The following is a 13,484-nucleotide window of genomic DNA, read 5'->3' on the forward strand; positions in this document are numbered from 1 at the left end:
GAAAGAGTTTTAAGTGGTTTAAGGAACCTGAAAGTACATGAGAGAACGCACACAGGAGAAAACCCTTACGAATGCTCCCACTGTGGAAAGAGTTTTATCAAGTTACGGTACCTGAAACAACATGAAGAAATACACACAGAAGATAGGAAGACCTACCACTGCTCTCAGTGTGGAAAGATATTTACTGGGTTAGGGAACCTGAAAATACATAAGAGAATTCACTCTGGTGAGAAGCCATACCACTGTTCCCACTGTGTAAAGAGTTTTACTCAGTTAGGGAGCCTGAAAACACAGGAATTTTATGCGGTATGCGAGCCTGGAGGTGCATGAGAGAATACACTCAGGAGAAAAGCCTTACCAATGTTCCCAGTGTGAAAATAGTTTTACCCGGTTAGGGAGCTTGAAAAGGCATGAGAGAATACACACAGGAGAAAAGCTTTTCCAACATACTAAGACACAGGAGGAGAAGACTGCTCTCATTATGAAATTACATTTTCCCAGTCAGAGGACCTGAAATCACACGAGAGAATAGAGGCTGTGTTCTGACTTATGTTTTTGATTGAGAAATTGTGTTTTTGTTCATGCTACATTAAATCATATTGTATGAATTAAATCATACTGAAAAATAGGTCAACATTTTTTTTTTCCAGTTCAAGACATGATCACGTCGAAAATCGGATTAAAATTGTTTTAAAAATACGTTTTGATTATGAACTTAAGATTGATTGAATGCAAGTGTAATCCCCTAAATGTTGTTCACTATATAATTGGGATATTTCAAACATGTTAATTATTCAATAGATTAATATTAGTATTGCTTCATTCAGATTGTCATTGTAAATGCAAATTGGTTCTCAAATGACATATCTGATTAAATAAAGGTGAAATAAAGTAAATGCCATATTATTTCTGGGAAGTCTATTTGATTCTAAGTTCGGACATATAAACTATTTTTCAGATGCTACATAGTGATTTTCCAAACTCACTTCAAAGAGAGAGACTTGAGGATGTGACATGTTTGTGACATCACTGCTATTTACAATCTGAGTGTTCCATTCCATCCTTTCCTCCATTTAGAATCTAATAGTGTTCCATTCCATCCTTTCCATCCTTTCCTCCATTTAGAATCTAATAGTGTTCCATTCCATCCTTTCCTCCATTTAGAATCTAATAGTGTTCCATTCCATCCTTTACTCTATTTAGAATCTAATAGTGTTCCATTCCATCCTTTACTCTATTTAGAATCTAATAGTGTCCATTCCATAATTTCCTCTATTTAGAATCTAGTAGTGTTCCATTCCTTCATTTAAGCCACTGTAACAGTTGTTTAATCATTTTGACTGGCAAAAGAGACGTTACAGCATGCCTGCTAACTGGCTATAATGGCAAAAGCTAATATGTCGAATGTAACCAGGTTTGTGCAGATTGCTTTCAGAGGTAGGCTGTACCCAGAGTAATGGAGGACGCTATATGTTTTGTTGAATGCCCAGAATTATTATTGATAATCAAGGAGCAAGTGGGGATTGTAACTTTTAATCCGGTTTTATTGTACAATCTTTTCCCTAAAAGTAAATTGAATATTTTCCTTATTTCATCAAAAGTAGATCCATAAAATCGACACACTTCCAACAATTTGCATGGGTTTTTTGGCAGTGTTTTTTTACCAGGAGACTGTAGTGCCACTTTCGCAAAAGGAGCATGAAGCAAAAGGAGCATGAAACAAAAGGAGCATGCGTTGGTCAGACCTCGTCAGGCAGTATCGATTGCCGTACCAGGCGATACAGCCTGACAGGATGCTCTCAATTGTGCATCTGTAAAAGTTTGAGGGTTTTAGGTGCCAAGCCAAATTTCTTCAGCCTCCTGAGGTTGAAGAGTCGCTGTCCTTCACCACGTTTCTGTGTGGGTGGACCATTTCAGTTTGTCAGGGATGTGTACGACGAGGAACTTTAAACTTTCACCCTTCTCCACTGCGTCCCATCGATGTGGATAGGGGGGGTGCTCCCTCTGCTGTTTCCTGAAGTCCATGATCATCTCCTTTGTTTTGTTGACATTGGGCGAGAGGTTATTTTCCTGGCTCCACACTCCCAGGGCCCTCACCTCCGCCCTGTGGGTTGTCTCATCATTGCTGGTAATCAGGCCTACTACTGTTGTGTCGTCTGCAAACTTTATGATTGAGGCGTGCGTGGCCATGCAGTCATGGGTGAACAGGAAGTACAGGAGGGGGCTGAGCACCCATCCTTGTGGGTATCAGCGGCGTGGAGGTGTTTTTTCCTACCTTCACCACCTGGGGGGCCACCCGTCAGGAAGTCCAGGACACAGTTACACATGGCGGAGTTCAGACCCAGGGCATCAAGCTTAATGAAGAGCTTGGAGGGTACTATGGTGTTGAATGCTGAGCTATAGTCAATGAACAGCATTCTTACATAGGTATTCCTCTTGTCCAGATGGGATAGGGCAGTGTGCAGTGTGATTGCGTCGTCTGTGGATCTATTGAGGCGGTAAGAAAATTGAAGTGGGTCTAGGGTGACAGGTAAGGTAGAGGTGATATAATCCTTGACTAGTCTCTCAAAGCACTTCATGATGACGGATAGTCACTTAGTTCAGTTAACTTTGCTTTCCGGGCTCCCGAGTGGCGCAATATTTTAAGGCATCTCAGTGCAAGATTCATCACTACAGTCCCTGGTTCGAATCCAGGCTGAATCACATCTGGCCATGATTTGGAGTCCAATATGGCACCGCACAACTGGCTCTGTGTCGTCCGGGTTTGGCCAGGGTAGGCCGTCATTGTAAATAAAGAATTTGTTTTAAACTGACTTGCCTATTTAAATAAAACACACACATACATACATACATACATACATACATACATACATACAGGAAAAATGGTGGACATCTTGAATTATGTGGGGACAGTAGACTGGGATAGGGAGAGATTGAATATGTCTGTAATATGTCTCATAGCAAAGGGTCTGAATACTTATGTGAATAAGGTATTTCTGTTTTTGCTTTCGCTTTGTCATTACGGGGTATTGTGTGTAGATTGATGAGGAACATTTTATATTTAATCCATTTTAGAATAAGGCTGTAAGGTAACAAAATGTGGAAAAAGCCAAGGGGTCTGAACTACTGAACTAAAGTATTTTATTTATTTATTAACTACATTTAAAACGAACTTTATCTGAAAATGCGTTTCCCCTCCAGTCAGCAGACGGCGATGCGCGTCTTCAAGCGACGCTGCAAGCGTGACGTATAATCTAGTGGACGGTTCTTCAGAAACAGCTCGCCAACCACCCCGGTAGCTTGCTAGCCAACATAGCTGAAAGATTCCAGCTATTTATACGCTTTCGGTGTATATTACCTACTGTGTTTTAGACACACTTCTGTCATATCTACTTGTTAAACTATTTAATATTACGTTATTTTGTATTAGTCAGCTATAGTAGTTGGCTGGTTAAGTTAGCACTAGCCTAGTCACTAATGATAGCCAGCTAGCTAACATCCCTGAACATGAGCTCCCTAAACTTCTCTCCTGTTGAAGAAGAGGAGGTCTGCTGGACGGAGAAAGAAACTCTGGGGCTGAACATTGTCGTAAAAGAGGAGAAGGAAGAAGAGGATGTCACAGTTAAACAAGAAGTAGAGGGTGAGGCTGTTACAGTGAAAGAAGAAGAGGAAGACGTTTCAGTGAAAGAAGAGGAGGCAGAGAAAGAGGATGCAGTTTTTGGAGTGAAGAAGGAAGGGGAGATTACTGTCACATTGAAAGATGAAGATGAGGAGATGGGAGATCTGATTAACACCAGTAAGTACCGCCTTAAATGTGTTTTTAACTTTGGATATTCTGAGTTGGTTCGTCAATACCTCTTCAACGGAGGGCCCTAAGATGATGACTGATATGTCTAGAATCAGACGTAGAGAGCAAGCTATCCCTTGTTTTCTCCGTTCCGTTTCCAAAAAGTGACTTAACATATATATTTGAGAAGGGTCTATCTGCTGACCGCAGACTGGGGGGCACGGCATGTAGTGATTTTAATGTCGTGATGATTTACTACATACCGTGCCCCCCAATAGTGCCATGTGAGAGTTGGGTTGGCGACACCAACAATAATGGATATTCTGACATGATGTCTCTCCGCCCTGACAAGGAGAGTCGTTGTCCACAAAGCGGCACTGCGGGTTGTCTGTCTCCTACATATCCTTTCTTTGGATTGGTGGATCCATCTTGTTATTGTAATCTATTGTTTATATTATGAGTGTCGTTGACGTCAACCGCCTGTATTCAATGGAGAGAGATGCTAAGCTACTAGCATGAATATGCATAGCGATCTGGAGATAACTCCTACAGTTTTTTTTTATCAAAGTTGTCGGTATGTCACGTGTCCACATAACTTAAGCATTACGAAACTTCTGTTGGATAAAGTAAACCGCACATAACACACATGACTTGAGGAAGCCAGAGATCAATATAACCAGAAGAAAATGACCAATTCCCCACCTGCTGCTGGCCTTCGTATATTCTGACGTTATGCTCCTGAAGTTTCCGTTAAAATTGGCAACCTTTTTCCATTTCCATTTGGAGTGCCAATTTATCTTACTATTTCTACCGATCTGCTTGCCAATTATGAACGAGTTACAACACCTGTTTGGCCCCGCCATTTCCTGGGTCGGTGAAGTGCGGTATTAAATTTAAGGAATAAATCCGAGTCTCACGCTCATCACCTGTTGAGGGTGGGGCTTGCAGCGAGGCGTGGATTTAATAGTATGTTGTACCTATTTTCCCTCCTTCAGGGAACAGTAGTTATAGTCATAACATGTGGATTTAATAGTATGTTGTACCTCGTTTCCCTCCTCCAGCAGTAGTTATAGTCATAACGTTAAGCTTGTCATATGAAAAACTTCAACTTAAATACTGGATCTTAAAATCGGACAGTTTGTTGTATTCAGATCGTTGAAATGCTCCCTAACTACGTAACATTTAATGTCTCCTTATGTTACGCTGGGAAAACAGTTTTCATGGGCACATAAATCCTAAATCATTTGAGAGCTTGCTAAATCCGAGAGTAACCTTAAGTTGATTCACAACACACAAATGGATACTGTCATTAACACGGTTCTTCAGTAATTACACACAATACTTAATACTGTAGCTGTTTAGTTAGTCACATGTTCAACTATCATCAGCTGATCCCAGAAATCATTTTCTGAATGACAGTCACATGACAAACATCACGACATGCAACAACTACCAAAGTGCATCTTCATTCATTACTCTGGTAAAGACAGTTATGCTGTGCTCCATGTTGGATCCAACATCCCTAACAAATTGATGTTTATAATGTGTTATTGTATGCTTGATTTACATTAGGGTCTCGTTAGTCTGTTTCAACACAGAGATACTTAGCTTATAATGTGTAGAGTAGTGGTCGACCGATTAATCGGAATGGCCGATTACATTGCACTCCACGAGGAGACTGCGTGGCAGACTGACTACCTGTTATGCGAGTGCAGCAAGGAGCCAAGGTAAGGTGCTAGCTAGCATTAAACGTATCTTATAAATAAATAAAAATCTTAACATAATCACTAGTTAACTACACATGGTTGATATTGCTAGTTTATCTAGCGTTGCATATAATCGATGCGGTGCGCATTTGCAAAAAAAGACTGTCATTGCTCCAACGTGTACCTAGCCATAAACATCAATGCCTTTCTTAAAATCAATACACAAGTATATATATTTAAACCTGCATATTTAGTTAATATTGTCTGCTAACATGAATTTCTTTTAACTAGGGAAATTGTGTCACTTCTCTTGCATTCTGTGCAACAGAGTCAGGGTATATGCAGCAGTTTGGGCCGCATGGCCCGTTGCAAACTGTGTGAAGACTATTTCTTCCTAACAAAGACAGCCAACTTCGCCAAACGGGGGATGATTTAACAAAAGCGCATTTGCAAAAAAAGCATAATCGTTGCACGAATGTACCTAACCATAAACATCAATGCCTTTCTTAAAATCAATACACAGAAGTACATATTTTTAAACTGCATATTAATGTTAAAAGAAATCCAGGTTAGCAGGCAATATTAAACCAGGGAAATTGTCACTTCTCTTGCATTCATTGCATGCAGAGTCAGGGTATATGCAACAGTTTGGGCCTCCTGGCTCGTTGCAAACTAATTTGCCAGAATTTTACGTAATTATGACAACATTGAAGGTTGTGCAATGTAACAGGAATATTTAGACTTATGGATGCCACCCGTTAGATAAAATACGGAACGGTTCCGTATTTCACTGAAAGTATAAACGTTTTGTTTTCGAAATGATCGTTTCCGGATTTGACCATATTCATGACCTAAGGCTCGTATTTCTGTGTGTTATTATGTTATAATTAAGTCTATGATTTGATAGAGCAGTCTGACTGAGCGGTGGTAGGCAGCAGCAGGCTCATAAGCATTAATTCAAACAGCACTTTAGTGCGTTTGCCAGCAGCTCTTCGCTGTGCTTCAAGCATTGAGCTGTGTATGACTTCAAGCCTATCAACTCCCGAGATTAGGCTGGTGTAACCAATGTGAAATGGTTAGCTAGTTAGCGGGGTGCATGCTAATAGCGTTTCAGTTGGTGACGTCACTTGCTCTGAGACCTTGAAGTAGTTGCTCTGCAAGGGCCGCGGCTTTTGTGGAGCGATGGGTAACGATGCTTCGAGGGTGGCTGTTGTCGATGTGTTCCTGGTTTGAGTCCAGGTAGGTTCGAGGAGAGACGGAAGCTATACTGTTCCACTGGCAATACTAAAGTGCCTATAAGAACATCCAATAGTCAAAGGTATATGAAATACAATTGGTATAGAGAGGAATAGTCCTATAATTCCTATAATAAATAACTACAACCTAAAACTTCTTACCTGGGAATATTGAAGACTCATTTTAAAAGGAACCATCAGCTTTCATATGTTCTGAGCAAGGAATTTAAACGTTAGCTTTTTTACATTGCACATATTGCACTTTTACTTTCTTCTCCAACACTTTGTTTTTGCATTATTTAAACCAAATTGAACATGTTTCATTATTTATTTGAGGCTAAATTGATTTGATTGATGTATTATATTAAGTTAAAATAAGTGTTAATTCAATATTGTTGTAATTGTCATTATTACATTCAAATACATTTTTTTTTAAATAGATCGGCCGATTAATCGGTATCGGCTTTTTTTGGTCCTCTAATAATCGGTATCGGCGTTAAAATCATAATCGGTCGACCTCTAGTCCACACATTACGCGCGCACACGCACCAGCCTAGCATGAAAATATTTTTGATATCTCGGATTGTTCTGATATTATAAATATTTCTGGGCTCCGCTGGCATGGAATCTCCCAGGGTAAACATCCATTCTCTCCTCCCGGAGGTTATGACAACACAACATCAAACACTGTAAATACACAACGTGATCCAACCACATGAAAAGGTTGGGAACATGTTTTCTTTGGCCAGTGAGGTCAAGCCCTCGTCACAGCTACAACTTATTTATCAGAATTCCTGCTGTATAAATAGCTACATTATTTCTGACACCCACAACTCAACTGCACCACACGAGTTTGATAAGATTCTTGTTTTTGCTTGTTAAAATATAATCTTTAGTCTTGGGTGCCTGCATTTTAAAACATTTCTTTACTTTTAATATTGAATACTGCATTGTTGTTGAGGAAGAGCTTGCAGGTAACAGGGTGTTTATACTATTGGTAAAACATGTGGATAACCACGCTAGCTTCGCTCTCGTGTGGTGCTAGTGTAACAGTATAACTTTAGACCGTCCCCTCGCCCATACCCGGGCGCGAACCAGGGACCCTCTTCACACATCAACAACAGTCACCCACGAAGCATCGTTACCCATCGCTCCACAAAAGCCACGGCCCTTGCAGAGCAAGGGGAACCACTACTTCAAGGTCTCAGAGCAAGTGACGTCACCGATTGAAACTCTATTTAGCGCGAACACCGCTAACTAGCTAGCCATTTCACATCCGTTACACTAGCAAGCATAATAGGTAGTGCTAGGTATCAACAGCCTCCCGAGTGGCAGAGACAGCCTCCCGAGTGGCAGAGCACTGCGTCGCTCTACAGATCCGGGTTTGATCCTGGGCTGTGTCGCAACCGGGGAGACCCATGAGGCGGCACACATTTGAATTGGCCCATAGGGGAGGGTTTGGCCGGCTTGGATGTCCTTGTCCCATCGCGCTCTATCGACTCCTTGTGGCGGCCGGGTGCATGCACGCTGACTTCGGTCGCCAGCTGGACGGTATTTCCTCCGACACATTGGTGCGGCTGGCATCTGGGTTAAGCGAGCAGTGTGTCAAGAAGCAGTGCGGTTTGGCACGGTCGTGTTTCGGAAGACGCATGGCTCTTAACCTTCGCCTCTCCTGAGTCTGTACAGGAGGGGCAGCAATGGGACAAATTGGGGAGAAACGGGGAAGAAAAGAAAAAAAATTCCCCCCTCAAAAAATCTACTTTCAGCTTTCCCCAACTTTGGTCCTGCCTTGCTCATGTCGCCCGCTTTGCTTCTCTTCATTGAAAATGAATGGGCCTGACCAATCATCAGATCTAAATGATAGTTTTACAGCCTAAGCCCTGTCTGAGGATGTCCTTGTCCCAACTTATATGCTATATCCCATAGTAACACATTGGATAACATTCACAACATGGAACAACAGTAACCATACTAACATTGTTTCCCCCAGAACATCTAAAGTAAGTTGTTCTGAAGTGTCTGTCCTATCTGAGAGATATTTAAAAAATGTATTTAATCCCTTATTTATGTCACTAAACTCTTTCCACATTTTGTTGCGTTACAGCCTTATTCTACAATGAATTGAATAAATACTAATCCTCACCAATCTACACACAATTTCCAATAATGACATCACAATACCCCATAATGACAAAGAGAAAATAGGTTTGGAGAAAAAAATGGCACATTTATTAAAAAGAAAAAACAGAATATTATTATTTACATAAGTATTATTTACATAAGTATTCAGACCGTTTGCTATGAGACTCTAAACTGCGCTCATGTGAATCCCATTTCCATTGATCATCCTTGAGATGTTTCTACAACTTGATTGGAGTCCACCTGTTGTAAATTCAATTGATTGGACATGATTTAGAAAGGCACACACCTGTCTGGCTACCACAGAATTCTGAAGCGATACGCCATCCCATCTGGTTTGCGCTTAGTGGGACTATCATTTGTTTTTCAAAATAACAATGACCCAACACACCTCCAGTCTGTGTAAGGGCTATTTGACCAAAAAGGAGAGTGATTGAGTGCTGCATCAGATGACCTGGCCTCCACAATCACCCAACCTCAACCCAATTGAGATGGTTTGGAATTAATTGTACCGCAGAGCGAAGGAAAGCAGCCAATAAGTGCTCAGCATATGTGGGAACTCCTTCAAGACAGTTTGAAAAGCATTCCAGGTGAAGCTATTTGAGAGAATGCCAAGAGTGTGCAAAGCTATCATCAAGGCAAAGGGTGGCACCTTTGAAGAATCAAAAATATATTTTGATTTGTTTACCACTTTTTTTGGTTACTACATGATCCCATATGTGTTTTCATGTCTTCACTATTACTCTACAATGTAGAAAATAGTCAAAATAAAGACAAACCCTGGAAAGAATAGGTTTGTCCAAACTTTTAACTGGTACTGTATATCTCATTAATGTTTTTACCACTTCTTCCACAGGCAAACATGTAAGGAAAGCTTTATTCAAATCAAATGGGATGCTGTCAAAAATGTATTGAATTTAAAAGGATTTACCCAGCCTACAAAGCACTACAGCCACTCTGTGATGACCAGTTCTGCTATTTTATTGAGGGATCTAGTCTAGATTAAACCTCATAGGAAGACACTTTTATCATGTGGAGGTTTCATTCAGGTCTCTGTTTAACGAGATACTCTGTTTGTCTTTGGCAGGAGAGATACCAGACTCTGACAGCAGGAAGAGTCCTTCAGGGGAACCAGACCCAGAGACGCCCAAACCAGCGAGACGACACCACTGCTCCCACTGTGAAAAAAGTTTTCGCTGGTTAGGGAATCTAAAGCACCATGAGAGGACACACACAGGAGAAAAGCCATACCACTGCTTCCAATGTGAAAAGAGATTTTCCGGATCAGGGGACTTAAAAGCTCATGAAAGGACACACACGGGAGAAAAGCCTTATCACTGTTCCCAGTGTGGAAAGAGTTTTACTGTGTTAAATAACCTGAAAAGGCATGAGAGAATACACAAAGGAGAAAAGCCTTTTCAATGTTCCCAGTGTGGAAAGAGTTTTACCCTGTTAGCTAATCTGAAAAGGCATGAGAGAATACACACAGGAGAAAGTCCTTATCACTGTTCCCACTGTGGAATGAGTTTTATTCAGTTGGCGAGCCTGAAGGCACATGAGTGGACACACACAGAAGAAAAGCCTTTCCAGTGTTCCCAGTGTAGAAAGATTTTTACCCTGTTAGCTAACTTGAAAAGGCATGAGAGAATACACACAGGAGAAAAGCCTTACCATTGCTTCCATTGTGAAAAGAGATTTTCCCGATCAGGGGACCTAAAAGCTCATGAGTGGACACACACAGGAGAAGAACCTTTCCATTGTTCCCAGTGTGGAAAGCGTTTTACCGTGTTAGCTAACCTGAAAAGGCATGAGAGAATACACACAGGAGAAAAGCCTCATCACTGTTCCCACTGTGGAATGAGTTTTATTCAGTCAAGGAGCCTGAAGGAGCATGAGTGGACACACACAGGAGAAAAGCCTTTCCAATGTTCCCAGTGTGGAAAGAGTTTTATTGTGTTAAGTAACCTAAAAAGGCATGAGAGAATACACACAGGAGAAAAGCCATTCCAATGTTCCCATTGTGGAAACAGTTTTACTCAGAGAGGGCACCTACAAGAGCATGAGAGAATACACACAGGAGAAAAGCCTTTCCAATGTTCCCAGTGTAAAAATAGATTTTCCCGAGTAGGGGACCTAAAAGCTCATGAGAGGACACACACAGGAGAAAAGCCTTTCCAATGTTCCCAGTGTAGAAAGAGTTTTACCGTGTTAGCTACCCTGAAAAGGCATGAGAGAATACACACAGAAGAAAATCCGGGCACCGAAGACGTGGATGTCAATTAAGGCAACCCCTCGCACCTCTCTGATTCAGAGGGTTTGGGTTAAATGCGGAAGACACATTTCAGTTCAATGCATTGTTGTACAACTGACTAGGTATCCCCCTTTCCCTTTGCCTATAGAGCTCTGTCATAAACATGAGAGTAAGATTAGATTTTATGTTCTGCATTATTATTATTATTATTAGGGCAGCCACCAAGTTAAGAAATTATGGAATGTTCTGAAAACTGACTTCAGGTTTTTGAGGAATCTAGTCTCGCAGGAAGACAGTTTTATTTTATGAAGGTTTAATTCAGTTCTCTTCTTAGTATTTAACTAAATACTCTGTCTTTGGTATGAGAGGGACTAGACTTATTACTGTTCCCACTGTGGAATGAGTTTTCTTCAGTTAGGGAGCCTGAAGGAGCATGAGTGGACAAACACAGGAGAGAAGCCTTTCCAATACTCCTAGTGTGGAAAGAGTTTTGTCTGGTTAAGGAGTCTGAAGGAGCATAAGAAGACACACCAAAAAAGCCCTATCACTCCTCTCTCTCTCTGTGTGGAAGGACATTTTCCCAGTCACAGAACCTGAAATCACATGAGAGAATAAAGTCGCTGTGTTCTGACATATTTTTTACTGAGAGTTTTTGTTTATGCCACATGAAATCATATTGTTTATGATTAAACCTGTCCCACAGTTGGTCCCACAGTTGACAATGTCCATCAGAGCAAACACCAAGCAATGAGTTCGAAGAAATTGTCAATAGAGCTCAGAGACAGGATCGTGTTGAGGCACAGATCTGGGGAAGGGTACCAAAAAATGTCTGTAGCATTGAAGGTCCCCAAGAACACAGTGGTCACCATCATTCTAGAATGGAAGAAGTTTGGAACCAACAAGACTCTTCCTAGAGCTGGCCGCCTGCCAAACTGAGAAATGGGGGTAGAAGGGCCTTGGTCAGGGAGGTGACCAAGAACCCGATGGTCACTCTGACAGAGCTCCAGAGCTCCTCTGTGGAGACGGGAGAACCTTCCAGAAGGACAACCATCTCTGCAGCACTCCACCAATCAGGCCTTTGTAGTAGAGTGGCCAGACCGAAACCACTCTTCAGTAATAAGAACAGGACTGCCCGCTTGTAGCCAAAAGGCACCTAAGGACTGAACTATTTGGCCTGAATGCCAAGCGTCTCACCTGGCGTAAAGCATGGTGGTGGCAGCATCATGCTGTGGGGATGTTTTTCAGCGGCAGGGACTGGGAGACTAATCAGAATCGAGGGAAAGATGAACAGAGCAAAGTACGGAGAGAAACTTGCTGAAAACCTGCTACAGAGAACTCAGGACCTCAGACTGGGGTAACGGTTCACCTACCAACAGTACAACAGCCTTAAGCCCACAGCCAAGACAACTGCGGAGTTGCTTCAGGACAAGTCTCTGAATAACCTTGAGTGGCCCAGCCAGAGCCCGGACTTGAACCCGATCAAACATCTCTAGAGAGACCTGAAAATAGCTGTGCAGTGACGCTCCCCATCCAACCTGACAGAGCTTGAGAGGATCTGCAGAGAAGAATGGGAGAAACTCCCCAAATACAGGTGTGCCAAGCTTGTAGCGTCATACACAAGAAGACTCAAGGCTGTAATCGCTGCCAAAGGTGTTTCAACAAAGTACATAGTAAAGAGTCTGAATACTTATGTAAATGTGATTTTTCTGTTTATTTTAATAAATTAGCAAAAATGTTTTTATTTTATACAGTCATTTTTGCTAATCTTTATCAAGGGTATCAATAGCTAGGTGCTTATTTTGATATCTAGTTATTTGACTGAATCAGGAATACAGATATGGAGTAGATGTAGAGTTTGTTTAAAATTCTCATAAAAAATCTGAACTAATCAAACAACACTTGTTGCTCTTTGTACGTGTTGATATAATATTCTAATTTAATAGAGAGAAAAATGTTTCCCTAAACTGCTTTATAATATTATAATTCAAAATAAATAAAAAAGTTTTCCTCCTCAACTGCGTTTCCTCCCTCCAGACAGTAGATGGCGATATGTGTCTTTCAGGCGATGTTTCTACTGTGACGTATAATCTAGTGGACGGAAGGCTTCTTCAACAACTGCAGCCACCTCGTTAGCTCGGTAGCCAACAAAGTCGGAACGTTCAAGTTCTTTAGACAATTTCATGGTTTATTTGCCACTATGATTTAAACATACTTATGTAGAAACAACTAGCTACCGCATTTAATTTAATATTTTACATTGTAAGTCAACTAGCTGGCTTGTGTGACGATTATGTGTTATGCAACATAGCTGACTTGAGACATTGTTAACAGTTTCAGGGCCATGGGCTTTTCTCATGATGGAAAAA

General features: G+C 41.3%; 1 protein-coding gene across 1 annotated transcript; it reads left to right on the top strand.

Annotated features, from left to right (window-relative positions):
• Window positions 1–3,270: 3,270 nt before the first annotated feature.
• LOC110527622 (zinc finger protein 501-like) lies at window positions 3,271–12,028 on the top strand. Its single transcript, XM_021609024.2, has 2 exons — window positions 3,271–3,796; window positions 9,955–12,028. The coding sequence occupies exons 1-2, from the start codon at window positions 3,508–3,510 to the stop codon at window positions 11,148–11,150; spliced, it is 1,485 nt and encodes a 494-aa protein (XP_021464699.2). The 5' UTR covers window positions 3,271–3,507; the 3' UTR covers window positions 11,151–12,028.
• Window positions 12,029–13,484: the final 1,456 nt, after the last annotated feature.

Source organism: Oncorhynchus mykiss, chromosome 7, assembly GCF_013265735.2.
Source record: "Oncorhynchus mykiss isolate Arlee chromosome 7, USDA_OmykA_1.1, whole genome shotgun sequence".
In the NCBI taxonomy this organism is placed as follows: Eukaryota; Metazoa; Chordata; class Actinopteri; order Salmoniformes; family Salmonidae; genus Oncorhynchus; species Oncorhynchus mykiss.